Below are 27213 nucleotides of genomic sequence, written 5' to 3'. Positions count from 1 at the left end.
GCATGTTTGCCTTGTCTACTTCTCCACGCAATTGAAGTATTGTCCCGCAGACAAGGGTTTGGCTAACAGCTCAGCGGTTTGTTGTTGAATAATTACGCCGAGTTTTAACACGTGAGCAATGAGCTGTCTTCTCCCGGTAAAGTTCAACACGAGGTCCTAAATGCTCAACATAGTTCAAGCTCTTTGTCGTTCCCGTTCTTGGAATTTTGATGCGGATACTGGCGACGTCTTTCTTGATTTATTTGCCCTCATTCCACCTGACGCAATCGTCAAATCGAACTAGAGACCCACCAAATATATCCAGGGCGCTTCCGATGGTTAGATCAACTCGACCCTTGCTGAGCCTCTCGACGACGTCTAGATCTTCGAGATGCTTGCCACCACCTGCGTACGTTACTGGTATCGAACACCACTGCCCAAGCTTTTCTACGAGCTTGTGGTCTATCCCCTGCTGGAGACCCTCCACATCAGCTGCATGAACAAGGAATTCAGAACAGTACGCCTGGAGAATCTTGATGTTCTCTATGGCAATGTCAGCGCAAAACAATGACTGAAGGCTCGCTTCGATGTACCTTCGTTCACCTCAAAGTCGGTGATTGTCTGCCATTTGTTCATGGCCACAAACCAGGTGTCATTTTTCCTCCGGCAGCTAAGGTCGATGACCAGTCGTTCTTTATTCCCATTCAGCGCCTGAAGCACGCTTTCAAGACGTTGCTGCGAGAATTTTCCGTCTGGGAACAAAAAGGAAGTGATGATCACTTTTTCGGCGCCACAGTCAATCCAGAGTCCTGCATTTTTGTCTGTTATGCCACCGCCGACTTGCAGACCGTTAGGCCAGGCAGCAAGTGCTTCTTTAGCCGCGTCTTCGTTTCCGGGTCCCAACATGATGACATGCGAGCCCGTCAGGTTGCGATCACGGTACAATTTGGCGAAGTAGCCGGCCGAATGCTTTGAGACATAGTTTGTCTGCAGATCCCCTTCTTTTTCCGTCAATGTGCCACCTACGATTTGTTTGACCTGTCCTGAATGTAAATCAATGCAAGGCCTGAACTTCGTCATCTTTGTTCACGTGCAATGGGTTGATTCAATGGGAATATGTTACATTGTTATGCAACGCGAGTGCATGAGAAAAAGTCCGTTCGAGGAACGCCGACATCGGTTCACGCTTAGAAAGCTGTTGAAAGAAAACCTGCAACCTCACGACCATAATGAAGTTGAGTTGAAACAGAGTGTAAAGATCTTATCAACGAGATCAGTCTTCAATTGAACTTCGTCGTGACACCACGGACGTGCTGCGTAACCCTCATCGCTCGCATTCAAAGAGTTGAAGAGAAAAAACATGATAGCTTCCAACACGAGACACGACATCGAAAATCATCTTTTTGGCTTGAATTCAGACGGCGAGACTCATAATTGTTCCTCCGAAGGATCACGTCGCATACCAATCATGTTTACGCCGTACTGGTGATATGCTTTTGTACGCTTCCTTGATAGGCTTAGTTTTCAACGTATCGATCACATTTGTACCAAATAAGTCGGATCGTTTGCAAAACTCCAATTATATGCATTTTTGCATTAGGGAGGATGTCGCTGAGCTTTCTTCAAATATGATTATCAACCAACAGTCAAAGCAGTAATGGAGATGAATTTAGTCTTTTCTTGATCGCGAAATGGTTCGATCTATGCTTAGAACATGTTGAACTCTTCAGCATGCTCCCACATGAACTGGACCGCCTTCCTCATCTCTGTACCTTCATATTTGATCCCTGGAAGAACTAGCTCATCTGCTCGGGACCAACCATGAGAGGCCACCTCGAATACGAGGGGGGTTCTCGCGACCTCTTTCCCGAAATCCGAGGAATCATCTCCCGGCGGCACATATTCGTACTTCCTCGTTCTGTACTTGGGAAGACCAACTCTGTCCCAGTCCTGGTCTTCATTCTCTTCTGGGATGCTGAATCCAGCGAGGTCTGCGAAATGAAGGTGCAACCTCTGGCCTTCAGAATATGAGGCGGTCAGAAGATCGATGTCTAGAACGTTCAGGTTGGGCAGCGTGTCTGGAATGCTTTTGAGCCAAGATTTCCAGGATTCTTGTTGTGCGAGCGATCCGACTAATGTAATCGAGCCGAGCACTAGGGAGACAAGGCGGGTAGCACACGGCTTTAAAAGCTCATTTAGAGTGTCAAGTGTCGTTTTGAAGCGGTGCAACTGCAAGTCCTTCAGCAGCGGACAGCGCAGACGCCGAATGAGAGCCTCGGCACTCTCCAGCTCACCCCATGCCATGTCCAAGTCAAGCTCTAGACGTTGAAGGCTTTGGAAGGATCCGAAGAAAGCACCCAGCCACCCAGATTCTACTAGGTCGTCTGGGTATACGAGGCTAAGACTCACGTCCTCTAAAGCAGCGAGCATCGACAGAGTCTGCGGGTCTGTAATTACGTCCATGGATAGACGCTCAGCTGTCAAATGCGTTCCTTTCGTCCTCATCCCTTCACCCCTGGCTGGTGCACAAAGCTCCAGAGACTTTGGCCGGAAATCCGAGACCTGCTGTGCAAGGAGAAGAATCAATTGTAGCACATCGGCCGGCTCAAGCTGATCGTCTGGTCCATCGATTTCGCTCTGGCGATCTTTGGCATGGATTTGAATCGCGCTGCAGTTGGTGAGATAGTGACCAAAAAGCATGTGCAATGCCTCGAAACCGTCGCAGGGCAGGATTAAGTGCCGTCCTCTTTTGCGGCGGTTCCAATAGTAGTCATAGCCGAGTCCTTGGGCTGGATTCTTTAGTTCGACGCGGAAGGTACGCACGCCAGCAGCGAGCTGGGCGTTGTTGATGAAGTGGGTGGAGAGATAGTAGAGCTCATCCAGAGACAGGTCAGAGACCAGCGTGTGGAAAAGGTGCCGCGAGCAATACTCGTTCGTCTTGCTGTACAGCTTAGAGCATGTTTGACGGAATCGCAGGATATCCCGTGACGAGAGGTAGCCAACAATCGCCTCAATAATCTCAACGGGTAGGTCCTCCATGACGCTGCTGGTTCTTCCCTGGAGTGGACGCAGTGCGTGCCGCGAGCGGTACCGGAGAATATAGTATCTGAGAACAAGACGACGCCATAAAGAACGCCGTCGCATTCTGTGGGGCATAGGCATGCTCATGCGCCGCTGCTTTCGCTTCTGTGCGCGTTATCCTTGGCTGTTTCCGAAGCATCCATGCTGTACATCGTGCATGTCCCAGCAAAGCAAGGCACGTGCAGTTCGACAAGGGCAAGAGTACGGTAGAGCCGAGTTGGATGTAGGTTGAGGGCGGTGCAGGCGGAAGCCGAAGTCTAGGGTTAGGGTTACGGGAGGGGGACAGACACGCTAAAACGGACTCCGCACCTGACTGCAAGCGGGAGTCCATTATACGAGCCCCGACTGCACCCAAAGCGCGGAACGAGGCTGAGTGGGCGCAGGAGACGGCGGCTCAATCTGATTGGCTGGACACGGGAGCAGCCGACAAACGTGTGCAGTCGAGAGCTGAACTGCGCCTCTGGCAAGATTGCGTACTCGAGTACGAAGAAACCGCTCGAATTCTGAGCAGATTGGCAGGGGGAACCTGTCACAACGCGCGAGACGTGCCAGTGCTACTAAGAATACCCGTCCATGGCTTGGTGGGCTATGCGAACTGCGGCACCACCAGCAAGCCTCTTCACCCTACGCTGTTTTGGTCTTGGAGAACGGGAGAAGTCAAGCAAGTTTGTCATGGAGAGAAGCGCATAGTAGCATGTCATAAGAGAGGTATCGCATGACCTTGTATGTGGCGCTACTCAAAGTCGCCCAGAGAGAACCACCACGAACACCGTCGATCTGCTTGCTATGCACTGCATTGTCCGCGGCCTCTCACCAAGCGATAGCACCAACTTGTTCGTCCGACTGGATCCTGTCCGTGCTCTGGTTTTACATTGCTCCTCCTCGATGCCCCGCCAAGCTTGACTCGGATTCAGTCTACGTATGCTCCGGCTCTCTTCCGTCTTGCTGTATTGCATATATTGCAGTGTTCAGTCCTCGCTATACGCAAGCCTCTCATCCTTTTTGTAGTCCCTGGATCATCCCTCGGCCTGCCATCAGGCTGAAAGGCTTCAACGCACACAGCAAAGATGCCTCTTGATTCAAATTTACCGACCTACTATTTCAAGCCGTCAAATGATAAGCACCGACCGTACGACTCCACCCTACTCTTCACCCAGTTCGACAGCGAGCCCGAACCACGCTACATCCTCCGTCAACTCGACCCGACCTCACCACAGTCGAAGGGCTGCTATGCGGCCGCGCTGTTCGACGCGTACACGCCCGACGTTGTCTTCGGGGAGATACTCGTGAAGCCCGAGTGGACTCAGCCCACACTATCGCAGGATGAGATCCGCAAGAATGGCGGCGTGCCTCCCCCGCCGGTGCCCATTATCCCCAAGGAGGTGACGGTGCAGTTGTACGCCCCCGACCAGCAGATCATCGTGGATGAGCAGCCGGGTTCATGGAACAACGCGTCCACCTACCACTTCAGCATGCCACAGCAGACATTTCGCCTGCCCAGCGCGTCAAGCCTAGACTATAGCACGAACGACCCGGCCGCCGAGGCGACCACGCCGCAGATTAACTTTGTGTGGAAAAGGGACGGAAGGAAAGAGCTCAAGTGCTTCGTTACGGGAAAATCCACGGACAAGGGCAAGAAGAAGAAAGGAGGCAAAGAACCGCCGATTATCGTAGCTATATTTGAAGACTTTAAGGATCTGACCATTTACGAGCCAAATCTGCACAGAGTTGAAATTGAAGACTACAAAGGATTGGAGATTACACTTCTGTTGAGTGCTACGGTGATTAGGGACATGTGGTGTGGTCAGAAAAAAGATTGCTTCAACACCGGAGCCGTGCCGCGGAAGAACAGTGCTGGGGGAGGCTTACTGAACAGAAAATCTTCAATGCCTCTGTTGGGATTGAACGCGAGCACGGCGAACATAGCGTCGTCTTCCAACAGCCATTTGCTGGCAAATGGCCTGTCCAGCAAAGGTAAGACTTCGCCACAGTCTATACCGCCACCTTCACATCCGCCAGGCGTTCCTGCGCCTGATCCACGACAGCAATGGGAAATCGACGCCGAAACTGCGCGACTCAAAAGATTGTACGATGAGGAACGTAAGGCCGAAGAAGCACGCAGGAGAGAACGGGAACGGCGCGACGAGGAGGAGGCGCGTAGAATCAAGAAAATGCTAGAGCAGGAAGAGAAGGAACGACGAAAGAACCAGGCGGCCATCGACAAAGAGAGCCTGCGTCTCATGAAGCTCTATGGCAAGCAGACAGGGCTTGCGCCGCCACGGCCGCCGCCCCAGCCCCAGCGACAAAGTTATCCGCCATGGGGCAACAGCTCACCAGTGTCGCCCCCGTATCCGCCTCGACCACCTCATCAACCACCACCCCAAAGCAATAACCCTTATCTCCAGTCCAACGGGCTTGGTCGCCCGCCTGCTCCGGCGGCAAGTCACTCTTCTTTCTTTCATACTACTGCGCCTAGGCCTCAGCAGCAGCCTCATATGCCTCCAAGGCCGCAGCAGCATCCGCACCCGGCATCGATGAGTTCGACAAACCTGATGAGCGGAGCGGTACCATCGCGACCTCCCAGACCCGTAAGTGTGGCGCCTCCTGAGCTGAAGCCTAAGAAGAGCAGCCTGTGGAGCTTCTTATCTGGCGACCCTGCGCCGAGATTAAGGACGCAAAAGTCGACCGGCTTCTGAATGTCGTTGAAAGCCCATTAAAAGTGGCTGGTTTTTCTTTCTTTTTTCTTTCTTTTTTTAAAACCAACCACTTTAAGTCGTTGGACGATCTTGCCGATTTCGTCGCTCATCTTCCAACGTTCATAGAGCTGTCGCAAGTGGGCAAAGTTTATGTTTTATGATACCTAAATCAAAGTGTTTCTTATTTGGCTTCCCTCTTTCAGGAAGGGCCTGAAAATAAATGATCAATGGTCTTCGATATGAATGCTCCTAGCTTTTGAATTGGCGTGAGACTGTTGGTAGGCATCTTGCAAATTGTGTAGGGATGAACGGCTCGATTCGACTGCACGATTTCACCGTTGTGTTCAACCCAGCTGACTTTGCTAATCTCTATCTTTTGAAAAATTGGGCCTCGCTCAATTGGATGCACATGTTGAGTCTATCAATTGGCTTTCGGCTTGATGGTTTATTTAGAATCGAAAAAGCTGCTGTGCTGCCGGCTAGGAAGCTGAAGTGCTTGGTCACCAGAAACGGTCCTTTTTGTCGACAGAGTCCAGAATTCCGTACAGACGATGCACCATTAGGTTTTTAACGGTAGCATGATCCTTTAACAGATCAAGTAGCGAATCCGATCCAATTCCTGGTGAGCCCGGGATCTTACCCTTTTGCTCCTCCATCACTAACTAGCTGGTTGAGGTGCCAAGTGCCAAGCAGCGCAAACTTGCTCATCTGCAGCAAGATGGTCACCGTCCTGCTAGAACTCCCGCCTCCGGTCCATGTTCTCTCTCCACCCATTATCGCCAATCCTGCTCATGATTGATGCAGGTGCACATACAGAATGCCAGTCCAAAGGCGCGAACAGGCGGGTCCTCCCTTGCCAGCAGCCACGGCCATCACAGCTCATGGCTCGCTTAATTCCAAGCTAATTCACCATTACGGCAAAAGTCTTCTGTGATATACAGGAACGCGGGCTTGGAACCATTGTCTTTGCCGCGTGCGTGATGACCGAGAGAAGATTTTCCCTGCCGTACCTTTGAGCCGGCGACGGCTTTACGCAGCGAAAACAACTAGTATAAGACCCCAAGCTACCAGCTCGTTGCGAGACGGTAGCGTTTGCCACCTGCTTCTTCGCATCTTCGGCGCTTTCTACGCATTCTCAGCTGAATCTTCCAGACTCAATCTCAACATGTTGACCACATCACTTGCTCTACTTGCCCTTTCGGCCGTCACAGAGGCGCATTTCCGTCTTAGCTACCCTTACTGGCGAGGCGACTCCTTCGCCGAAGGACGTTCTCAGTGGTCGTGGCCATGTTGGTGAACCTGCACCCCTTGAATATGATTGTCTACTGACAGCAGCGAAGGTGCGAACGTCAGCCAGGAGAACAGTAGCACCAACCGCACACAATGGCCGCTAGAAGGCGGCTCTCTTGTCTACTCTTCGTCGCACGAGTGGGTGCAAACCTATGTCAATCTCGGTCTCGGCGACGAAGTGACTGGCTTCAATGTATCCCTCATCGCTGCATGGAATGCAACCGGCAACGGGACCGTGTGCTTCCCCCACATCGGCGCAGCAGAGCTTGCGAGATTGAATCTGACTGAGGGTCAAACCGCGAGCTTGCAAGTAGTCAACGTGAATGCAAAAGGAAATGCGCTCTACAACGTAGGCGACCATGAAACCAGAGTGACGAGGCATGACGCTAACGAGTAGAACACAGTGTGCTGACATTGTCTTTACCGCAAACGCTACCGTCCTCTCTGGCGACGCGTGCCAGAATTCGACCGGCATCGGTGGCTACTATCTCACAGACTCAGCTTCGTCATCTGGACATGCAGAGTCTAGCAATTCGACCGCGTCGTCCTCGGCTGCCGCATCGAGCTCAACCTCTTCCTCGAGTGCCAGCTCGAACAGGCTTGGCGTCGCGGCTCTAGTCGGAGGTGCGGCAGTAGCTTTTGGTGCCTTGATTGTTTGAGACTCATGTTAGTGTAAATAATGAGCGTGCTTAGGAAAGCTGGTCGCACTGTAATGTAATCTAGTGTGTTGCGCTTAGACAAGGCTGAACAGTCACGTGTGGCGACCTGCGTAGAACATTGACCGGGCGCAATTGCCACAGCAGCGGTGGATATGAGCTTGTTAAGCGTTGTACACCATCTCAAATATCGACAACATCCTGCCTGACTATTCTTAAAACACTCACTGAACGCGATACAGCCAAAATTCTTATGCCGATCACGTGCGCTCATTCTGACCGGTGACAAAACTTCTCGTCGTGATGGAGAACTCCGAGGAGTGGGGGTTTCCAGAAGGTGTGGCTTACGTTAACCGCAACGAAGTCAACCTCACTTGTACAAAATTTAGTTATTCCATTGGAAGTCCGGGGAATTGGCCAGGTGTTGGTGCCAGGCTTCGCACCATCGTCCCCTTTCCTTTGAGGCAACTATAGCTCTCAACTTATCGACTACAGCATTTGGGTTATCATGGCCGAAAATGATAATAATCCAGTCTTCCGAGACTTGGATGAGCCATCCTCAGTTTTACGCTCGGCAAGACCTGGAGAGTTGCTCAAGCGATGCAACATTACAGTCTTACCTGTGGAGATTTTCGATATGATCGTCGACTATCTCGGAGTTCAAGATATCAAGAACGTTCGCATGTGCTGTTCAACTCTGGCTCATTTAGCGTTTCATGCTGTCTTTTCGCGCTCGAAGCTGGTGATTCCGCTGTGTGACCAGGGATCCAGAGACTTGTTGATGATGACAAGGAGAGGCGTAGGACGGCACGTTCGAGGACTCGTGTTCATCGAATGCAACCACGCACAGCCTCATCAAAGGCTGGCTTTCGAGAAACCAGAAAGCTCACGAACATGTCTAGCCCTGCGAAAACTGACAAAGGTGACGCATCTTGAGTGGTCGTCGGGGGGTTATTTCAATCCAGACCATCACCAGTTTAGCCGCACAATACGCGGAGAAAACATCCTCTCGATCTACTTCAACTTCACGGGGTGCATTCGCCATCTGGATATTGACGCGTGGAACCTGGACTGCCGCGGCTTCTCCCGGACGATATGCGCGTGTGACAATCTGATTCATTTGACGATAAGACAGTGGGCCGGTGGCGGTACTCAAGATGTTGCTAACGAAGACCTCTCGGATTACATCTGGAATCAGTCCATGACCCAAATGCGTTTTGTTTCCGGCCATTTCGAGCACATGAGGTCTCTCAAGATCGAACGAAATGAACTGTGTCTCAAGCAGCTCCTCCCGTTGCTTCAGGGCCTTCAACAGACACTGGTACGAATTCAGCTGATCTGCTCCAGCCTCAAGGTGGACGAGGAGGATTTACGCAAACTCTTCGACATGAGCGGCAATAACGAACAGCTGGAGGATATCTTTTTGTGGCGACGGCCCCCCATCCAGGGTGCTGGTGCCATAGTGCTTTCCAGAGAACAATTTCTGATGAGGTACTTCAACAGACTGACGACTCTTGTTCAAGGATTCGGAATGGGCGAAGACGCACAGTACAATTTTTTGGACATCCGTAAAGACAAAGAAATAACGTGGGCGCTATGGACAGGCTAGCATTTTTGCTTTCTATTGGCCTTCAATAGTTCAACTTGGCTTTGTAGCTGCACGGAAAGGCATAGTAGGCACATGCCAACAAAAATTTTACACCCATACACAGACTTAACCGTGATGTCGCGAGTCTTTCTTCATGCTTCTCAAGTTGTAATCTCGTTTACCCATTTCGCAACTTCTTCCGAATGAGTCACCTGCACAAAGTGGCCACTTTTCATTTTCTTTGTCTGCTCGATAGCCACGCCATGCTTTCTCCCTTGATCAATTAAGAATTGCTGAAAAGCAAGAGGCATGGATGGGTCAAGTTCCTCTGTTAGTAGATACGCTACCCGCCAGTCTGATGTAGTTGCCTGAGGAGTTTCGGCCATAACGGTTCCAAGAGGGTTGGGCCGTAGACCTTTTGCAGCCCACAGCTTTTGTTCTTCAGGATTCATATCGGCGAAGAAAGCTTGCTCCATGCCTTCGGGATGAAGAAAAGGAATCTAAAATTTTCTGTCAGCCGGAGTTTCGTATGGAATAGCCATGAACGAACATCTTCAACTGTCTCTATGCGCGCTGATTCCTGAGCTTTCAGCAACTCCGGCATGTGAACAGCTGCCCACTGTGCTCTTTCCCCTCCGACACTATGTCCCGGCATTGTTAAGCTGGAGCTTAAGAGCACGGCTTTAATTACGCCACCGCTATCTCCAGATCTGGCATGTTTCCAAAGGCCTTCAGAAGCGTAGAGCGACGGCGTTCCTCCGTAAGAGTGTGCAACAATCACAACATCTTTCCCGCCGTCCAAAAGGTTCGTCAAGATCTGTCGGATATGTTTGATGTCCGCTTCTAAAGGATTTGGTCGAAGATCGCCAAGTCTCGATTCAGAGTCCACGGAGGGAATCTCAACAATTATTACCTCAGTATAGCCGAGCTTTTCGAGCTCTAACTTCAAAGGCATGTAAAAGACGTTCCCGACGCTGGCCATGCCAGGGACGAGAACAATGCTGGGCGCCATGATCTTGACAAGTCTGGTCGAGCAAAACTACTCATCAGATGATCTCTAAACTCTCCGCCTCGGACCTCAATTTATGCTCAGTGATGACGCCGTGCTTAGATATCAAAACGGCAGAATGGGTTCCGCTTATGTCAGCACTAGTTTTAAGTTCGCTCAAAGTCAGTCTCTCGCTATATTTTGAGCCCGAATACCCGATTTAAATTATGAGGGCCATCATTCATCGAACTAGGCGGTCTAGGCTTGGCATGTGTAGGCACGCTATTTTCTTTCTTCCATCGTGAAGTCGTGCTAATGGAACTAGCGAGTGACGCCAATTTTCGAGCCAAAAAAGTGCCCAAGATCTGAAAGGCGTAAAATCAGCGGCTTCGATCCAAAGACTTTGTTAGTTGGCAGTCGCTTAATCTGAATCTTCCTAAATATTCGAAAATCGTTTGGCGGCCAGGAATGGAGGGTTTGTTGGACACCGATAGACAAGGTCCTTTACTGCTCATTTGACACGAGTATAACGCAGCACGGTGCTGATCTGTTGACGCGACGCAGAGAGTCGTCAAGGACGAAAGAGATATATCTACAGGAATTTCGAAGATCATACTTCCTCAATTTCCAATTGATGAACGAGGTGCAATCATGGTCGCATCATCACGAATCATCGGTTTGTCAACACATTAATGGCGAACGTTACCGTACCAAGTTGCATCTTTGTACGATTTCCAGGTCCCAGTCCCAACCAGCTTCACATAGAGTATCCCCAAGGTTTGGACACATGTCTCTGTTCCTTGGAGCAAAACCCAGGAAGAATGCACGCATTATTCCTCTCGGAGCTTTTTCAACGCAGTAGCCGTATCTATGACCTCCCCAAAAGCAAACTTAAATGATTTTAAGGCGGCTTTGTGCTGTGCTTCACTCGCAGTGCCACACGCATCGTTTATAAGCCACGTCTCAAATCCTCGGTTGAACGCGCTTCGAGCTGTGGTGTCGCAACAACAGTCGGTCATGACCCCTACGACCAGCAGCCTTTCGACGCGCTCATCTCGCAGCCTCGTCTCAAGGTCGGTGTTGATGAAAGCGTCGTACGTATTTTTGGCAACAATGGGTGGTTTTCCCGCCGCCGACCAAGCATCCGCGATTTCAGGAATGAGCTGCCAGTCCTCACTTCCCGTTGCGATCGAGCCGCTTGCACCCCATTTGCGAACGAGCTGGTTAGGTTTCTTATTCATGAGTTCGTCTTGAGAGTGACCATGCTGTGTGAAGTATTGCGGCATATTTTTGGCTCTGAAGTAGCTGCAAAGCTCGAGCACGTGAATCTTGGAGCCAGCCACCATTTCCGCAAAGAAGTTCTGCATATCGATAATCAGCAAGGCTGTCCTCATCTTTTCGTTCGGATGACAAGGTTTCAGTTTGATTAATATTCAGGACCTTCTCTGAAAATCTATTGCGAAGTTGCCAAATAGTAGTGCACTGCGCCATGGAGTACAGCAGCTCGGAACTCCGCACATGACGTAGAGCTCACGCCAATTGCGTCAAAAGAATATTCAATACAAGAGTCAGTCGACACAACATGCTTCCTCACTTCATGTATTGACATTCTTGTTCTTCTGTTAGGACCGTGCCAATCGGCGAAGTTTGTTGAGGGAATAGTATTCAGCATGGCGCTTGTATTAATGACTCGTAAAATGGCCTTGGTTTTTGGAAGCGCTTCGCAAAAGAACTCGTGGCGTTGAAAGTTGAACATTAATTCGGAATTTTACCTGTAAACGCCTCTTTCGAGTGATTAATTGCAGGATTGAACGCATGTGATGATAAAGAAGGCAGATGCACACCATCATTCCATCAGAGTTGGTCTCGCAGGTCGACTTCCGATATTGTCCAAAGGGGCGAACAAAAGTTGAAATGGTTGCTTCTGTACACATAGCAAGGGAAGAATGATACTATTACGTGAATTGCATGCATACAAGGAGATTAACATGATATATGAGAGTATTTATACAGTAGACAACTAGGAATCCAGAGTGAGAGTGGTGGGCTCAGCGAAATGCATACAAATTGCAATGCTAACTATAGAGCAAGTTCTAAATCCAAGACTTGGTTTGTAGTCAAGCCTTTTCTCACACTTTCACCACTTTGGAAATTGCGTCCACTAGTGATAGCTGCTACGTCTGCATGCTTTGAGGCCCTTGTCGCCTTCAAAAGATCACGTTGGCGGGATGCGACACGCTGTGCAAGGAATTGTATAATACTTCGTTCTATGCCTGCGCCAACCCTGATTAGGACAGGCAGGGGTAACTGCATTATCACAAAAACCTTTCTTTCCGCCCGTCGAGCTTAAGATCAATGCCATCATCTCTGAATAGATGCTTTGTGGACGAAAGGGATATTTTTCCGCTGCGGCTGGTAGAACGCTGCTGGATAAAAGGAACAATGGATGACATTCTTCTGTACCCCGCAGGAGCGGAGGTCCGCAATAGCCGAGTTCTCATGTGCAAGCTTATGAATCTTGATACAAGCGCATTCTGCCTCTCAAATGTGCGTATTCTTGATTCTTTTCCCATTTGATTGACCTCGTTTTTCTATTTTGACTCGACTGGTACATAGAAGCTGAAGCTAATCATCATGGCGGATGCAAACGGTCACCTTGGAGGCATTATTCATTGTGATGTTTTGGTCGTAGGAGCTGGTAAGTTTTCGAGGCTTCCCATATTCCACACGTTCTCATCTCATTGCAGGCTTTGGGGGTGTTTATGCTCATTACAAGCTTCGCAAGCTGGGTCTCAATGTCAAAGGCTTTGAGGCAGGCTCGGACCTTGGTGGGGTATGGTACTGGTGTTAGTGGCACTCTACAATGCGAATGGTTATAAATTTCTCACTTTAGCACAGAAATATGATCCTGCATTCTCGCTAGCTGGGAACACTTTTGGGCAAAGGTGTATAACAGTGCCACAGGAATAGATACCCAGGAGCTCGAGTTGATTCAGAGTTCCCCTTCTATACGCTTCGTATCCCGGAGGTATATGATACTTGGACGTGGTCCTCACGGTTTCCAGACCATAAAGAACTTCGACAGCATTTCGCCCACATCGACAAAGTTTTGGATCTTAAGAAGGATATCCAATTCAATGCAAGGGTAAATAGTGCTACATGGGACCAGACAGAGGGAAAGTGGACAGTGAAAACAGAAGCTGGCCATATTGCAAAATGCAAATACTTGTATCTTGCAACCGGACTGCTGCATAGAAGACATTATCCAGACTTCCCGGGTCTAAAGGACTTTGAAGGAATTGTGCACCACTCTGGATTCTGGCCGGAGGATCTGAGTGTCCGAGGCAAGAGAGTTGCCCTCATTGGTGCGGGTGCAACAGCCGTTCAGATCACTCAAGAAGTAGCGAAAGAAGCGGATCATTTGACCGTGTTCATGAGGCGACCTAGCTACTGTATCGCCATGAAGCAGCGCCATATAACAGCTGAGGAGCAGATGCATCTAAAAAGCTATTACCCGTCGATGCTGGAGGCCGGACGCTACCACTCTGCTGCAGGTTTTCCCGTCAAGAGACCAGACGAGTCTTTCTGGGATCTTACTCCTGAGCAACGGAAAGCTCACTGGGAAGAAAGCTGGGCTCGGGGTGGTTTCAACTTTCCTCTGACTAACTACAAAGAATGTGCTATAGATGAGAAGGCCAACCTAGAGGCATACGAATTTTGGGCCTCCAAAGTTCGTCCACGGATGAAAAACCCAGTCAAGAGGGAGCTCATGGCGCCAAAGGAGCCGCCTTATTATTTTGGAACAAAACGGGCTCCTCTTGAGAACGACTACTACGAGATGCTAGATCAGGACCATGTGGACATTGTGCAAATGGAGCAAACACCAATTAAAACCTTTAACAAGACCGGTGTGCTGATGGAGGACGGAACTCAGCGGGACTATGATATCGTCATCTTAGCGACCGGTTTCGACAGCTTTTCTGGATCGTAAGTTTCCCTGTATCTTCAGAAACAGTGCAAATACTAAAAAGCGACAGATTGACGCAAATGGGATTCAAGAACAAAGATGGAGTCGACATCAAAGACATTTGGAGCGAAGAAATCTCGAGTTATCTTGGCATGCTCATTCACGGCTTCCCGAATGCGTTCATGGTGTACAGTCCACAAGGTAAACTATGAGAGAACGAAAGAAACAGTCTTAAGAAATGCCCAACTAATGTCTACCCAGCACCAACCGCTTTTTCCAACGGTCCCACCATCCTCGAATGTCAAGGAGATTTCGTGTGCGACCTTATAGCTCGAGCCGAGGCGGCGGGCGCACGCACTGTCGAGGCTGACAAGAAAGCGCAGGATGACTGGAAGAATTTGATAGAGTACATGTGCTCGACCCTCCTCGTCCGATTCACAAACTCGTGGTGGAATGGTGGGAACATCTACGGAAAGAAGACGCAGATGTTGACCTTCCCCGCTGGTATCGACATGTACGAGAAAATGTGCAGAGAAAAGCTGGACAAATGGGAGGGCTTTATCATTGAGCTCAATAAGGAAAAACAGAAAGATCACGTGAAGGATTCACTGACTGCAGTACAGAATGCGCTGCCGCAGACTCCGGTGACAGTCTCATGAAGATACTTTGTTTTTTCTTGGTTGATTGTCAAATTTCAATTCAAATTATTTCCGACACAGACAGTCTGCCCCCAAGTCTTTGGCACACATGAAGCTTCGTTGTACATTAGACGTAGAATCTTTGTTCAAGAGCTGCAGGAAGCCCAGCACACGGCGACACAGATCCTTACGACACTCCGCCTGGTCGTCGTTGCTCAGTGCATGGGAGGCTCCAGGTATAATCCCGCTGTGCTCTTCGTCCCATATATCATACTTGTCTCCGTGGTTGGTGGCAGTCTTCCACCGTGAGAGCAGTTTCTTCTTGTCAACCCACTCTGGCACAGACTGGTCAGCTCCGGACGAGAGAACAAGAAGCTTTCCGGTGAGCAGTCCTCGCTCCTTAATCATGCCAAACGTCTCCTCAAGCTGCTCATCGGAGATATCAGAGCTAAACAGGTCATCCTCAGACGGAGTTTGCGGACTCGATGGGCTCACAAGGCTCAAGAATCTTCGACATGTGAGAGGCGTGTTCATCGGATAGATGCAGTTCGTCAGCGCCAGTGGAAGCAATACATCTCCCGGCTTTCCGCTCTCCTGCGCCTCCTTTGATAGAGCCACCAGCTTGTTGTACAACTCCTTCATTTCATCCTGTGTCTTGTCTCCCCAACCATCTTTCAATTCAAGGAGGAGCTTGATGACTTCGCGGTCTGATACTGCGGCTTGCATAATCGCACCATCCACAGCCAGGCGTTTCACGTGATGCAGTCCCGGATCAAATGATGGTCTGCTTGTCAGAGGATTGGGTTTTGACAGGTAGTGCAATACATCCTGAGAGCCAGTGGAGTGACCCATGATGACGATCCTGCCCGCGCCATATTTGGTGGTCTTGTAGTCCTTAACGTACTGGACGCACCTCGCAAGCTCATCCGTATCTCTATCCAGGTGTCCCAGACCCCATGATTGATAGGATGATGTTAGGTTCAAGGTGAAAACTGACCATTCGGTCGGATTGAGTGCGTGGATGACGTCGGCGAGGTAAGACGTGGTCGCCAGACCATCACCAAGGCCTCCGACAAACACGAGGCTGTGCGGCTTTCGGACGGTGCCAGAAGTAAATTCAAAGGTGACCAAAGATTCTGTCTGCAGACGACGGATCAGCACCACCTACGATCAACTCCAGAGCAAAATCCCAACGCTGACGAATTGAAACTTACGAAATGATGCAAGATACCAGGAAGGCCGCCCTTGGGCCAAAACTTGGAATACTTTGAGTACATTCTTAGCAAAGGACGCCGGCAGCTTTCCAGCAGCAGGTATGCCAAACTTGACGCCCGAAATGATCAGGATCTGATTAGATCGTCCATCTTCGGTAGCGTGAAGCAACAGCACGGCTTCAAAATTATGCCCTCGTGCCCGACATCGCTAGGCATTGGAAACACCCCCTGGCCGACGGCAAAGGTGAAATGAGAAACTAAACCTGTCTAGACGCTAATGACAGGCGTCGGGCGGATCAGATAACTTAGTTCGCGTTGATCACGCGAGGCGGATCAGATAAAAATTTTTTCTCGCACGCTCCCTTGCGCACTGACGCCGGAGAAAGTTGGTCATCAGCCGCGGTCAGTAGGCCTCATTGAGCATTGTCAATTCAATGATTTTGTTGCATGTCACAGCTGCGTAAGCGATCTCCATAAGTCCCATAGGATTTTAACGTACGCAAAAAAAAAAAAAAAAAAAAAAAACACGAGAGCGAGTCGAAGAAAATAGTTGTTGGCACAATGTGTAGAGATTACAGCTTTGAACGATAAAATGGCAAGTTTAGCCGGCTCAAAAGATTAGATGGCATTCAGTATTCCTCCTGTTGAACCCTCTGTACTATTCTCTTCAATAGCAAACAACAGCTACGGTGTCAGAAAAGCACGCCCTTAGTCTGAACGTTCTTGGTTAACTTGATGTCGCGCATGACAAACATCCAGATGAGCGACAGACTCATGATACAAGTGCCAGCAATCAACATCTTACTCTGTGCATCGGCATACGCAAGCTCAATCGCAGTTCGCTCAGGTGAGCCTCTTGGATAGCTCAGTTGAGTGTCGAGATCTTCATAGATAGATTCCCAGTCCGCTGCGGCGGACGTTCCAGCCAAGCGCCTTTGCAGAGCGGCGGGCATGACGTGGGTCCAGATCGCTCCTGAAATGCTGCTTCCGACGCCGCCGCCTGCATTACCGAAGACGCCAAGGAAAGCCAGAGCCGTGGCAGCGTTGTTGTGATCGGCTGCAGCGAGCACAGCCACTTGTTGGACGATAATCATGGTGCCGCCGCCGATAGCAATGAATATTTGACACATGATAGAGTATCCAACCGACCAATTGGGCTTTCTGAAGTAGATCATGAGACCTGCACCGAGAATATATAAAGGCACGGAGAAGTAAAGCAGCCAACGGAATCGTCCCGATCTTTTGATCAACAGACCAACAACTAGCAGCCAGACACCGGAGACCACATCGAAAGTGCTGTTGATGTACCCGGCAACCGAGATGCTCACCCCAAAAACGACCTGCAAGTAGGATGTGTAGTAATCGTTCCAGCAGTAGTACGCAATCTGGTACGTTGCGTCTAGCAAGCAAGCACCAAGTACTGTGCGTGATGTCAGGATCTGCCATGGGAGAAATGGCACAGGCGCGACCCAACGCTCGACAGCAACGAACGCGAGGAGTGTGCAGATACCGACAACCAGCATCACGATAATATGAGCGCTCTTCCAGTCATCTTCGGCGGCCCCTGCAAGTGTGAAAGGCAGAAGGAAAATAACGAGACCAGCTGCGAGAAGAAAGGTACCCAGTACTGAACGTGGTCAGCTTGCTTAATGTGAGGCTTCAGCATGTGGACTTACTGTCAAACTCGATTAGGTAGTGAACGAGACTCTGCATAAAAGTTCTGCCACTGGATTTCTTCTCTGGCAGAATGCCTTTCTTGGCTGCTACTCGTTTATTGAATTGCAAAAGCCCGACCATAGGCAGTGCGACCACGGGAAGCACAATGGCGAAGCACCCGAAAGCCCAGCGCCAGTTGAAGTCATAGAAATGCTCCGAAGCCGCCGAACCGGCGAAAGCTGTGATCATATAAGGCGAAGAGGTAAATGCATATGCAAGACCTCGATCAAGTAGTGTAGATGTATCGATAGTGATAACGTCCACGCAGAAGGTCATGCCGGTAAAACCGACCGTATAGAACACCTGTACAATTTTAGTCCCAAAGCTCGGTCTTTAGAATGGTACGACGCACTTGAGATGCACAGTAAGTTGCAATATTCGTGCAGGTCGCAGATAGTACGAGACCTAACACTGCAAACACGACCATGACTGAGAAGCCGATCACACGATCGAAAAGGTTCAAGATCTTCGCAAGAGGCATGTAAACTGCAGCACCCATGCAGCTAGACACAACATAGATCACCGGTATCAAGGAATGTTCTTCAAATCCGCTAGTCACAAACGCCGTCAGATTACTAGTGATCGAGGATTGGAACGCGTTGACAAAATAGAGCAGGAACATGCTGTGCAATTCTATCAGTCTTTCTATGCTCTGAAGCATGAATTTTACTCACAGGACGTAGGCTGCAGCAAGGGACTTTTTGTTCCAGGATAACGTAATTGCTTCCGCGACAACGACACCGTATTGCGCTGCGTCGTTAGGCTTGTCGTCGTTGAGGACCTGGTCGATGACCTCTGAGGGCAGCTTTGCCTCGTGCTCGGTGACATTCTCCGCGGTGATGATGTTGAGTTCGCTAGGTACCACTGCACTTCCCTCGGCGGCTGGTGCGCCAGCGCGATATAAGCGCTTCTGCAGAGATGAAAACATTGGTAGCGATGCTGGCTCTCGCGATCAATGGCTGCAATGGATAAATTGCGATGATGATCAACAAGAGAAGAAAAAGCTTGAGCAAAAATCTTCAAAGAGACAAGCTTCCTTAAGACCAAAGCCAAGGTAGCGTCCTTAGCTACTTAATGCATCCTCAAAACCGGCGACGCGACCTACCGTTCCCGTAAGCCCACATCTCCGGTTCATCATAGGATTGCAATGGGATGCAGGGTACACGTATCCCACGGCACATACAGGAAAATGGGTCATATCCCGTTTTGAATACGAATTCCTTTATCTTCTTTTTTTTCCCCGCTTTTACGTCCTAATCGATGGTTCAGGACCGGGATAAGTTCGGAAAGGCTGCAAGTGTTAAAATCTTGTCCCCTTCTGCTATGTAGAGAGGGCTAATCAGTTCGGATTGGACAGAATATTGGCCCTAGTCCCAGGGCGAATCGCTTGAAGCCTGGCGCAAGTCTGCTACAACTGATCCAGTTCGAGCACACAACGGCCCAAAAGCCCAAGGGAACTTAGGCTCTTGGCCCAAATTCAGATGAATGCCATACTATTGCTTGGCGCTTTGGCGCGAGTCGCGCCAGTCCCTTCTCCGGCATCGCAGCTGCATCTGCGGCCCTGAATGGCGTCGCTTGAGAAGGGGTGATTATCTGGAGGATCAAAAGTGGGTCGAGTGGGAACTCAATGCGTGATGAATACTCTGTCCTGTGGTGTCATACGTTGGGCAAGCAGAAGCACCCTTGCAGTCTGCTCTAGTTAGCCGATGCCGGGCTTGTGATCTTGATGAGATTGATTAGATAATTACCTAATGGTAGCGAGACCCACATGCCCAATCCTTGCACGCTGGGTACCGAAAATAACGCGTATCAATACCGTTTTGTATTCATGACCCGACGACAATGGACTTCAAACCCGCGTTGAGAGTCAGAGTTATTGTCCGGACTTGCATTGAGCTTAGGCCGCAGCGGTCGAAATGAATCCGCGCGACGTCGGCGTGGAGAGGGATGGCTTTGCTACTCGACAAAGTCTGTGGAACCATTCTGCTTCACCAGCCTGGGGGCCATATGTTCCCTGCACGTCCTTGCATTGTTTCTGAATATGTATATACTCTCTTTGCTCAGTAAAGATCAACACGTCGTCTGCATACAATGATAGCGGTGCGCAAACTCGCTGGTTATCCTCGGCTTCTTTTCGCAGGCAACCCTTCGAAGCTTGACATCACCACACTCGTCGCTGGTACACTGAGTGCAATTGCCTCTGGCGTGCCATTTCCGCTCATTGGAATCATCTTTGGCCAACTATTGGACGACTTCAATGCTGCCACTTGCGACTCGACCAAAGCCGCTCAAGATGGAACTCAAGGCAGCATCAACGACAAGATCCTTCTCATTGTCTACCTGGCTATTGCCCAATTCGTTCTGATCTACGCACATCTGATGTGCTGGAGCTTGAATGGCACTCGTCTTGCACAACGACTGCGAGAGTCGTATCTAGAAAGTTTGTTGCGACAAGAACCGTCGTACTTTGACAAACTGCCCCCCGGAGAAGTAGCGTCTCGACTGAATGGAGATATCCAAGCGATACGCTCTGGCACAAGCGAAAAGGTTGGCATATGTCTCGCAAGCTTCTCATTTTTTGTTACGGCCTATATCGTTGCCTTCATCAAGGATTCACGGTTGGCAGGGATGCTAGTCTCCCTGGTTCCTGCTTATTTCTTGATGTCTCTCGTTGGAAGCCATTACATTGAAAAGTACTCTGGGCTCATGTCTGACTATGCTGCTACCGCTGCAACAATTGCCTCAGAGTCTTTATCAAATGTGGTCGTCGTGCAGGCGTTCCGTGCTAATGCCCGACTCGAGGAGAAGTTTTCAAAGGCTCTCAAAGCGTCTGAGGCTGAAGGGCTCAAGAAGGCAGTCGCAGTTGGTGTGCAGTCCGGCGTGCTGTACTTCATTGCTTATGCAGCGAACGGTCTTGCGTTCTGGCAGGGTAGTAAACAAGTGGCGGATAAAGTTGGCGGCGCAGCTGGTGGCGCTACTGTGGGTGCCACGTTTACTGTTATTTTCATCTTGATTGAAGGTTTGTTTCTCCATTCCGCAAAGCTGGAGACGGTGCTCACAACGTTGCAGCTACATTGTTGCTGAGCCAGGTTGCTCCTTTCATTCACCTTTTTGGAGGGGCTGTGGCATCCTATCACAAGCTTTGTGATGATATGCATCGTAAATCCCTGATCGATGGCACATCCAATACTGGCTTGCGGCTTTCTCAGCCCAAAGGAGCTTTCGAGCTTAAGGATGTGTCATTCAGATATCCATCGAGACCTGAGGTTCCTGTGCTTGATCAAGTGTCACTGCTCATTCCTGCCAAGAAACATACTGCCATAGTTGGGTTGTCCGGCAGCGGAAAATCGACCATAGCCGGGTTGCTCACGCGACTGTACGATCCTACTGATGGTCAAGTGACATTTGATGACCACGACATTCGCGAACTGAACGTACAAAATCTCAGGGGCTACATCAGTCTGGTGCAGCAGGAGCCATCTCTTCTGGACAGGTCGATTCTTGAGAATGTTGCCTACGGCCTCGTGAATTCGAATAGGCCAGAACATGAACATCTAAGACCAGCTCTGCTGAGTAGCGACTTGTCAAACGTGGCCGACGAAGTCAGAGCAGGCAAAGGACTTTTGGAGTCTGCGCAAAACCATGGTCCTGCCATTTTTTCAATCGTGGAGCTCGTCGAAAAGGCAGCGAAATTAGCCGATGCCCATGGATTTATCCAGTCATTGCAGCATGGCTATGGCACGGTTGTGGGTTCTGCTGGCAGACTTATCAGCGGAGGTCAGCGTCAAAGAATTTCCCTGGCTCGAGCACTTGTAAAAGATCCCGCGGTACTTATACTTGACGAGGCGACAGCGTCTTTAGATTCCAGAAGTGAACACCGTATCCAGCAAGCTGTATCGAGCATATCCGCGGGTAGAACTGTTGTTACAATCGCTCATCGACTCTCTACTATCACTAGCGCTGATCAGATCGTTGTCATGCACAAGGGCCACATCGTTGAAGTTGGCACTCATGCTGATCTTATGGCTACGAACGGTGCGTATGCCGATCTTGTACATCTGCAAACTTTGAAAACTCGGCACGAAGAGACGAAAGGGATCGTTTCGGACGCTAGCAGCAAATCAGACCAATCTTCAAATGCAGAAATAGAGATGGAAAAGAAACAAATCGTGGATGAGGCCCTCCAGAGCGACGAAGGCAAGGAAGTAGATAGCTTCGAGCCTTCGGATCCAACGTCCACGAATGCGAAAAACGAACCAGAAACGCCGAAAAAATCTGTTTGGGCTCTAATTCGTAGCTACGCTCCAGCCTTGCGCCCTCACCTCCTTGTTGCAATCGCTGCACTTCTGGGTTCGAGTATCGTTGGCGGGGCCTTTTCCGGTGAAGCAGTCATATTTGGCAATACAGTTGGTAGCCTCAACCTCTGCAACAGCCCAAGCTACATTCGCTCACGAGGGAATTTCTTTGGGCTAATGTTCTTCATCCTCGCAATCATCGAGTTCTTCGCAAACGTGGTGAGCTGGTCTGGTTTCGGCTGGGTAGCAGAGAAGGTTGTGTACACCCTTAGGGTGCTTTCTTTTCGTTCTTTGTTCGAGCAAGATCTTCACTGGCACCAATCAAATGGCCGCACTCCTGCCCTACTTCTATCATACATAACTCGGGACGGAAATGCACTAGCAGGTCTTAGCGGATCGGTCATCGGAACGCTGTTTTCTATAACGGTGAATCTGATCGCTGCCATCATTCTGACCCACATCATCGCGTGGAGAATCGCATTGGTTTGTCTTGCTCTTGTCCCTCTGCTCTTAGGAGCCGGTTTACTGGAACTTCGAGTGCTGGGCAAATTCGAGGAAAAACACGAAAATGCCTTCACAAGATCGGTTGATTTGGGCGTGGAAGCAATCACTTCTATCAAAACGATAGCTTCACTTTCCCTGGAAAAGGAAACTTTGAATACGTATCGAAGGTCGTTGAAAGGCCCACGCAAGGATACCTTAAACGTTACGTTACAGGCGAGCTTTTTCCAAGCACTCACTTACTTCTTCGGCAACTTAGTCAACGCATTGGCATACTGGTGGGGCTCGAAACAGATAATCGCAGGAAATTACACGCAAACCCAATTCTTGATTGTGGTTTTCTCGCTGCTAGTCAGTGCACTGCTATGGAGCCAGATGTTTGCACTAGCACCTGAGCTTTCCAGTGCCCGAGCAGCTATGGCACGTATTTTGGGTTTGATCGAAATCGGGTCTGCAAAAATGCAGGGATATTTGCAAAATGCGGATAACAGCGAAGAATCGAGATCTTGTGATGTTGAGGCGAAGGCAGAGTCTAAATCAAGTTGTTCGGATATTCAAGCTTCGAGTGTACAGCTTTGTGACGTACACTTTAGCTATCCTGCACGGCCAAACGTCCAAGTTCTCAAAGGCTTGAATATTGACATCAAGCCTGGCATGTTTTGTGCACTGGTTGGGCCCAGTGGAGCAGGAAAATCCACAGTCATTTCTTTGGTCGAGCGTTTATACACCCCCCAGTCCGGAGCAATTATCATCGATGGCGTGGATGTGACAAAAGGCCGAGATGTGTCATTCAGAGATTCCATCGCCCTTGTTCCACAAGAAAGCGTTCTGTTCGAGGGGACAATCGAATTCAACATCAGCCTCGGTGCTCGTCCCGGACAAGTAGTCAGCATGGACGACATTATCAATGCTTGCAAGCTTGCCAATATTCATGACACGATAGTTGGCCTCCCTCATGGTTACCAAACTATGTGCGGTCCAAATGGCAGCCAATTTTCTGGCGGTCAAAAGCAGAGACTTTCCATTGCCAGAGCACTTGTTCGAAAACCTAAGCTCTTGATTCTAGATGAATCGACCAGTGCCTTGGACGCCGAATCAGAGAAGCTCTTGCAAGACGGTCTAGACAAAGCTTCTAGTGGTATTACTGTCATTGCCATTGCTCATAGATTGCACACGATCCGCAAAGCCCAGGCAATTTTCCTGATTGAGGGGGGTCACTGCGTTGATTGTGGGACACATGAGGAGTTGATGGAGAGGTCGGACAGCTACAGAATAAATGTCATGCATCAAACGGTAGCTGAATAATGCAAAAATAGGCGTTCTATAGATATTATCGTACAATTCAGCAAGTAAAAAAATAATCAAAGCTTTGCGACCTGGGCCGCATTCCAAGCCGCTCGATCTGCAGACTCCAACGGTCGTTCTCGTCCATCCCAAAACAACGGACAAAGCTGAAACCACTTCTCTCGACTACAGATAGAATGCACAGACCGTTTGTGTCCCAAGTCGACGTAGCTGCCGATCGTCAGACCCTGTGAATTCTCGTATGACAAAATCGTTCCTCCAGTTGCTTTCGGCTCGCCTACCGCATTTGCCGTTCGCGGATCGTCCAAGAAAACATAATGAATGCAGCTGGAGTACCACGCGTTGACTCTCTTTGCTCCTCTGAAAGCCTCGTCACCGACAAGCGAGTGACGTCCACGATCGTAATCGCCAGCGTTATAATGTGCGCCGTAATGATCTTCCTGCTCCGGTTCTACATTAGCCTCTTTTCTTTTTTCTCTTAAGAAGTCAATTCATGGATACCTTTGCCCAGTATAATTCAAAATAGGCAAAGCGCGAATCATTGAAGCGGCCAAACAAGCACAACACGTGCGGGTCGCAATGAAGCTTGTGAAGATACTTTCGATGCTCCTCCAACGTTCCCCTCTCATTCCAACCTGCGGCAACGCGAGGGTCATTCTGCCATTTGTTGAAGAGCTTCAGGTGATCCAGGTTCTGCCAATCGACAACCTCAAGAGAGAAATGCTCGTCCAGCTCCGGGATGTAGCGACTGTAGCAGATCGAACCAGGAGACGGCTTCGGCCGGCGAACAGGGTGCCTAGTGTACACGGCTTCCTTGGGAAACTTCATGGTCAGGCAGTGGTTCTCGGGCATGATAGGATATTGAGACAGCGGCTTCCTTAACTCGCCATCGGTGCCCTCGCCGATGACCCAGATAGGACGTGGACCAAATGGGGATGCTGCTCCTTGCCAGAACGAGCTCCGGAGGACGAGAAGCTCATCTTCGTTGACAGGAGTCTTTTCATTGGGATACCATGGCCTAGGATGCTCAATGGCAAGGCCTGTCGCGAGCAACTCTTTTCTGATAATCTCCTTGCCATTCCCGCTCAGTGTCAACCGGAAATACTCGTGCAAAGGGTGGGCCAGATAGATAGCGTGAACCACGTTCCATATCTGAGCAAGCGATGCTGGCTCTTCCTCCGTCCATTCAAAAACTGTTCCTGGGCTTCTATATGCTCTGGCCCACGCGCTGTTGTCGGAGAGCGGAGGAAGCTCAGAGGCGCGCCGCGATTTCAGTTCAAGCCATGTCAGCGAGCTGGAATGCAACAATTCTGGAGGCGACCGGCCATTAGTTGGCTGGTCTTGAAGTGTCAAGGTAAGCTTGGTTGGATGGCTCCCCTCGATAGCGCAGACTCGATATGAGGTCAAAAATGGGTGCGGTAATTTGACCAATGGATAATGATGTTGAGCAGGGTGGGACACCATTTTGATATCGATGGTTCTTGTGCGACGTGCTCGATGTTCATGTAATATGCACCTAAATGTGGACGCCGTCCTGTTCTTCAAGCAACTTCTAAGAGCAAATCTGATGCTAGAAATGGAAATACGAATTGCTAGGGTGCATGAAATGCCAAGCTAGTGCTAAGAAGTCCTGCTCTATTGACGACCTAAACGACTTCGACCGTCCCTAGAATTCGTGGAACGACATTGCGATATCGCTGGGCTTGAAGAAACAGCCCTGGCCAACATATGTCATTCTTGTAGGCTAATGCAACTTAAACGAAGGTCAAAGAGCCATATAGTGGGAAACTAAATATCCGCGAAGAAACTCACTAGGCATGGTGAAATGTGCAAGATTTTGGTCCAATTTATCACGTAAAACTTTAAGTAATGTGAAACGAAGCATATTTGAGGTGTTCTATGAACTCAAGTTTTTACCGAACATCTGAAGTTTTCTTAGGACGTCTTTACTATGTCTTTACGGTCAGGCCGAAGAGAATTCGAACATTTCAATGTCTCCTTTCCAGACGAGCGAATAATTCAAGTCACGTTGAACAGGCCGGAGAAGCTCAATTGTATCAACAAAGCGACAAGTCGAGAGATTCAAAAGATTTGGGAAAGCTTCGACCAAGATGAAAGTCTTTGGGTCGGAATTATTACGGGCAATGGCAGAGCTTTCTGTACAGGAGCTGATCTAGAGGGTAATGATGCTCTCACCCGGCTCACCCAGAGGGGATATAGCTGATGCTGCTTTGACAGAGTGGAATAAGATGAACGAGGCCGGTATAGTCAACGACATGACAGCCCCGGGTCTTGCCGGCCTACCGCGCCGAGGTGGCAAAAAACCAATCATTGCAGCGGTCAACGGCATATGCATGGGCGGAGGTATTGGTCCCGATTGCTATAGAGTCGTTTAACGCGGACTAACCAGAATGCAGGCTTCGAAATGGTCGCGAATTGCGATATGGTCGTTGCTGCTTCCACAGCGGTCTTCTCGCTACCGGAAGTCAAGCGCGGAATTGTCGCGGTAGCAGGATGCTTGCCTCGCTTGAACCGAGTGCTGGGCCTTCAGCGCACGGCCTACCTCGCACTCACTGGCAGGACCGTAAATGCAAAGACATTGTACGAGTGGGGCCTGGTGAACGAGTTGGTAGAGAGTGCCGAAGAGACGGCGCAAGCAGCGCTTCGACTGGCCCAAGAAATGTGCAAAAACAGCCCAGATGCGCTGATAGTGGGCCGTCTTGGGATCCGAATGAGCTGGGAGATGGGCAGCGTGGAAGACGCGGCGACCAGCTTGGCCGACACGGAGTATCCCAAGCTGATGAGCGGGCCAAATTTTCGTGAGGGCATCAAAGCATTCGTCGAGAAACGGCCGCCACAGTGGGTAAACTCGAAGCTTTGAGACTCGGCGTGGGAAGAGATGGCATGGCCAGCCATCTGATTAGACAAGATTAGATGTGAAAAGTGGTCCCGTCGGCCAAGCGCCAAAAAAAAGAGACAAGGATTTCGCACGACACGCTCCACAAGCTCCCTGCCTTTTTTTGTAATGTTCTTTCTGCAGCCAAGCTACAAAACAGCACAAGCACAGCGGTCGCTGCAGGATCTTCGAGGAAAAAGTTTTCATCTTATCAGATGACATCGGCTTCACCCTTGTCGCCATGGGGTTGATGTCATGGATCCTGGCTATCGGGCATGAGCACTAGGGAGGTTTAACGCTATGTAGCTCCAAGGGTTGCCCACGCCTGTGTTATATTACGGTAATATACGAAGGTGGTTTGACTTGCTCTTTGACCTTCCTGCTATTCTCCGTGTTGCACCAT

General features: G+C 49.8%; 13 protein-coding genes across 14 annotated transcripts; 6 read left to right on the top strand and 7 right to left on the bottom strand.

Annotated features, from left to right (window-relative positions):
* Positions 1-238: 238 nt before the first annotated feature.
* Positions 239-1059, bottom strand: PV09_08984 (1-(5-phosphoribosyl)-5-[(5-phosphoribosylamino)methylideneamino] imidazole-4-carboxamide isomerase; the record flags this gene model as incomplete). Its single annotated transcript, XM_016362969.1, has 2 exons — positions 239-522; positions 573-1059. The coding sequence occupies 2 exons, from the start codon at positions 1057-1059 to the stop codon at positions 239-241; spliced, it is 771 nt and encodes a 256-aa protein (XP_016209194.1).
* A 519-nt stretch (positions 1060-1578) lies between these two features.
* On the bottom strand, positions 1579-3277 carry PV09_08983 (uncharacterized protein). Its single transcript, XM_016362968.1, has one exon. It carries the CDS (start codon positions 3145-3147, stop codon positions 1687-1689), a length of 1461 nt encoding a protein of 486 aa, XP_016209193.1. The 5' UTR covers positions 3148-3277; the 3' UTR covers positions 1579-1686.
* A 261-nt stretch (positions 3278-3538) lies between these two features.
* On the top strand, positions 3539-5803 carry PV09_08982 (uncharacterized protein). Its single transcript, XM_016362967.1, has one exon. It carries the CDS (start codon positions 4128-4130, stop codon positions 5754-5756), a length of 1629 nt encoding a protein of 542 aa, XP_016209192.1. The 5' UTR covers positions 3539-4127; the 3' UTR covers positions 5757-5803.
* Positions 5804-6493: 690 nt separating this feature from the next.
* On the top strand, positions 6494-7995 carry PV09_08981 (uncharacterized protein). Its single transcript, XM_016362966.1, has 3 exons — positions 6494-7045; positions 7097-7395; positions 7451-7995. The coding sequence occupies exons 1-3, from the start codon at positions 6922-6924 to the stop codon at positions 7703-7705; spliced, it is 678 nt and encodes a 225-aa protein (XP_016209191.1). The 5' UTR covers positions 6494-6921; the 3' UTR covers positions 7706-7995.
* A 215-nt stretch (positions 7996-8210) lies between these two features.
* Positions 8211-9311, top strand: PV09_08980 (uncharacterized protein; the record flags this gene model as incomplete). The annotated part of the gene is made up of 1 exon (XM_016362965.1): positions 8211-9311. The coding sequence occupies one exon, from the start codon at positions 8211-8213 to the stop codon at positions 9309-9311; it is 1101 nt and encodes a 366-aa protein (XP_016209190.1).
* PV09_08979 (uncharacterized protein) lies at positions 9275-10515 on the bottom strand. Its single transcript, XM_016362964.1, has 2 exons — positions 9841-10515; positions 9275-9790 (listed from the first exon to the last, which is right to left on the bottom strand). The coding sequence occupies exons 1-2, from the start codon at positions 10300-10302 to the stop codon at positions 9452-9454; spliced, it is 801 nt and encodes a 266-aa protein (XP_016209189.1). The 5' UTR covers positions 10303-10515; the 3' UTR covers positions 9275-9451.
* A 354-nt stretch (positions 10516-10869) lies between these two features.
* Positions 10870-11716, bottom strand: PV09_08978 (uncharacterized protein). The gene has a single exon (XM_016362963.1). It carries the CDS (start codon positions 11670-11672, stop codon positions 11109-11111), a length of 564 nt encoding a protein of 187 aa, XP_016209188.1. The 5' UTR covers positions 11673-11716; the 3' UTR covers positions 10870-11108.
* Positions 11717-12643: 927 nt separating this feature from the next.
* Positions 12644-15249, top strand: PV09_08977. Of its 2 annotated transcripts, XM_016362961.1 has the most exons (6): positions 12644-12825; positions 12895-12976; positions 13026-13122; positions 13243-14265; positions 14316-14446; positions 14507-15249. In XM_016362961.1, the coding sequence occupies exons 1-6, from the start codon at positions 12721-12723 to the stop codon at positions 14902-14904; spliced, it is 1836 nt and encodes a 611-aa protein (XP_016209186.1). In that variant the 5' UTR covers positions 12644-12720; the 3' UTR covers positions 14905-15249. The 2 variants fall into 2 exon arrangements, with proteins under 2 accessions (XP_016209186.1, XP_016209187.1); XM_016362962.1 differs by having other exon boundaries at positions 12644-12976.
* On the bottom strand, positions 14724-16293 carry PV09_08976 (uncharacterized protein). Its single transcript, XM_016362960.1, has 2 exons — positions 16098-16293; positions 14724-16023 (listed from the first exon to the last, which is right to left on the bottom strand). Exons 1-2 carry the CDS (start codon positions 16158-16160, stop codon positions 14950-14952), a joined length of 1137 nt encoding a protein of 378 aa, XP_016209185.1. The 5' UTR covers positions 16161-16293; the 3' UTR covers positions 14724-14949.
* A 337-nt stretch (positions 16294-16630) lies between these two features.
* On the bottom strand, positions 16631-18979 carry PV09_08975 (uncharacterized protein). Its single transcript, XM_016362959.1, has 4 exons — positions 18488-18979; positions 18166-18436; positions 17774-18116; positions 16631-17724 (listed from the first exon to the last, which is right to left on the bottom strand). The coding sequence occupies exons 1-4, from the start codon at positions 18739-18741 to the stop codon at positions 16790-16792; spliced, it is 1803 nt and encodes a 600-aa protein (XP_016209184.1). The 5' UTR covers positions 18742-18979; the 3' UTR covers positions 16631-16789.
* An 831-nt stretch (positions 18980-19810) lies between these two features.
* Positions 19811-24010, top strand: PV09_08974 (uncharacterized protein). The gene is made up of 2 exons (XM_016362958.1): positions 19811-20832; positions 20883-24010. The coding sequence occupies exons 1-2, from the start codon at positions 19905-19907 to the stop codon at positions 23912-23914; spliced, it is 3960 nt and encodes a 1319-aa protein (XP_016209183.1). The 5' UTR covers positions 19811-19904; the 3' UTR covers positions 23915-24010.
* PV09_08973 (uncharacterized protein) lies at positions 23875-25658 on the bottom strand. Its single transcript, XM_016362957.1, has 2 exons — positions 24416-25658; positions 23875-24354 (listed from the first exon to the last, which is right to left on the bottom strand). Exons 1-2 carry the CDS (start codon positions 25376-25378, stop codon positions 23971-23973), a joined length of 1347 nt encoding a protein of 448 aa, XP_016209182.1. The 5' UTR covers positions 25379-25658; the 3' UTR covers positions 23875-23970.
* Positions 25659-25734: 76 nt separating this feature from the next.
* PV09_08972 (uncharacterized protein) lies at positions 25735-27199 on the top strand. Its single transcript, XM_016362956.1, has 3 exons — positions 25735-26094; positions 26153-26278; positions 26332-27199. The coding sequence occupies exons 1-3, from the start codon at positions 25866-25868 to the stop codon at positions 26793-26795; spliced, it is 819 nt and encodes a 272-aa protein (XP_016209181.1). The 5' UTR covers positions 25735-25865; the 3' UTR covers positions 26796-27199.
* Positions 27200-27213: the final 14 nt, after the last annotated feature.

This window comes from Verruconis gallopava (genome assembly GCF_000836295.1).
Source record: "Verruconis gallopava strain CBS 43764 unplaced genomic scaffold supercont1.51, whole genome shotgun sequence".
Classification (NCBI taxonomy): Eukaryota; Fungi; Ascomycota; class Dothideomycetes; order Venturiales; family Sympoventuriaceae; genus Verruconis; species Verruconis gallopava.
The sequence above is the reverse complement of the archived record's forward strand: the minus strand, read 5'-3'. Positions and strand labels throughout refer to the sequence as shown.

What these genes read in the sequence shown, in the direction of transcription:
- PV09_08983 (XM_016362968.1), bottom strand. Translation starts at nt 3,147, where the DNA reads ATGAGCATGCCTATGCCCCACAGAATGCGACGGCGTTCTTTATGGCGT.
- PV09_08982 (XM_016362967.1), top strand. Translation starts at nt 4,128, where the DNA reads ATGCCTCTTGATTCAAATTTACCGACCTACTATTTCAAGCCGTCAAAT.
- PV09_08981 (XM_016362966.1), top strand. Translation starts at nt 6,922, where the DNA reads ATGTTGACCACATCACTTGCTCTACTTGCCCTTTCGGCCGTCACAGAG. An exon ending in TTCTCAGTGGTCGTGGCCAT is followed by an intron (nt 7,046 to 7,096) that starts GTTGGTGAACCT and finishes ACAGCAGCGAAG; the next exon opens with GTGCGAACGTCAGCCAGGAG. An exon ending in AAGGAAATGCGCTCTACAAC is followed by an intron (nt 7,396 to 7,450) that starts GTAGGCGACCAT and finishes AGTAGAACACAG; the next exon opens with TGTGCTGACATTGTCTTTAC.
- PV09_08979 (XM_016362964.1), bottom strand. Translation starts at nt 10,302, where the DNA reads ATGGCGCCCAGCATTGTTCTCGTCCCTGGCATGGCCAGCGTCGGGAAC. An exon ending in GCATAGAGACAGTTGAAGAT is followed by an intron (nt 9,791 to 9,840) that starts GTTCGTTCATGG and finishes AGAAAATTTTAG; the next exon opens with ATTCCTTTTCTTCATCCCGA.
- PV09_08978 (XM_016362963.1), bottom strand. Translation starts at nt 11,672, where the DNA reads ATGAGGACAGCCTTGCTGATTATCGATATGCAGAACTTCTTTGCGGAA.
- PV09_08977 (XM_016362961.1), top strand. Translation starts at nt 12,721, where the DNA reads ATGGATGACATTCTTCTGTACCCCGCAGGAGCGGAGGTCCGCAATAGC. An exon ending in GCGCATTCTGCCTCTCAAAT is followed by an intron (nt 12,826 to 12,894) that starts GTGCGTATTCTT and finishes ACTGGTACATAG; the next exon opens with AAGCTGAAGCTAATCATCAT. An exon ending in TGTTTTGGTCGTAGGAGCTG is followed by an intron (nt 12,977 to 13,025) that starts GTAAGTTTTCGA and finishes ATCTCATTGCAG; the next exon opens with GCTTTGGGGGTGTTTATGCT.
- PV09_08976 (XM_016362960.1), bottom strand. Translation starts at nt 16,160, where the DNA reads ATGTACTCAAAGTATTCCAAGTTTTGGCCCAAGGGCGGCCTTCCTGGT. An exon ending in CTGGTATCTTGCATCATTTC is followed by an intron (nt 16,024 to 16,097) that starts GTAAGTTTCAAT and finishes CGTCGTCTGCAG; the next exon opens with ACAGAATCTTTGGTCACCTT.
- PV09_08975 (XM_016362959.1), bottom strand. Translation starts at nt 18,741, where the DNA reads ATGTTTTCATCTCTGCAGAAGCGCTTATATCGCGCTGGCGCACCAGCC. An exon ending in CTTGCTGCAGCCTACGTCCT is followed by an intron (nt 18,437 to 18,487) that starts GTGAGTAAAATT and finishes AGAATTGCACAG; the next exon opens with CATGTTCCTGCTCTATTTTG. An exon ending in CAACTTACTGTGCATCTCAA is followed by an intron (nt 18,117 to 18,165) that starts GTGCGTCGTACC and finishes AAAATTGTACAG; the next exon opens with GTGTTCTATACGGTCGGTTT.
- PV09_08974 (XM_016362958.1), top strand. Translation starts at nt 19,905, where the DNA reads ATGATAGCGGTGCGCAAACTCGCTGGTTATCCTCGGCTTCTTTTCGCA. An exon ending in TATTTTCATCTTGATTGAAG is followed by an intron (nt 20,833 to 20,882) that starts GTTTGTTTCTCC and finishes ACAACGTTGCAG; the next exon opens with CTACATTGTTGCTGAGCCAG.
- PV09_08973 (XM_016362957.1), bottom strand. Translation starts at nt 25,378, where the DNA reads ATGGTGTCCCACCCTGCTCAACATCATTATCCATTGGTCAAATTACCG. An exon ending in TTGAATTATACTGGGCAAAG is followed by an intron (nt 24,355 to 24,415) that starts GTATCCATGAAT and finishes GAACCGGAGCAG; the next exon opens with GAAGATCATTACGGCGCACA.
- PV09_08972 (XM_016362956.1), top strand. Translation starts at nt 25,866, where the DNA reads ATGTCTTTACGGTCAGGCCGAAGAGAATTCGAACATTTCAATGTCTCC. An exon ending in TACAGGAGCTGATCTAGAGG is followed by an intron (nt 26,095 to 26,152) that starts GTAATGATGCTC and finishes CTGCTTTGACAG; the next exon opens with AGTGGAATAAGATGAACGAG. An exon ending in CGGCATATGCATGGGCGGAG is followed by an intron (nt 26,279 to 26,331) that starts GTATTGGTCCCG and finishes ACCAGAATGCAG; the next exon opens with GCTTCGAAATGGTCGCGAAT.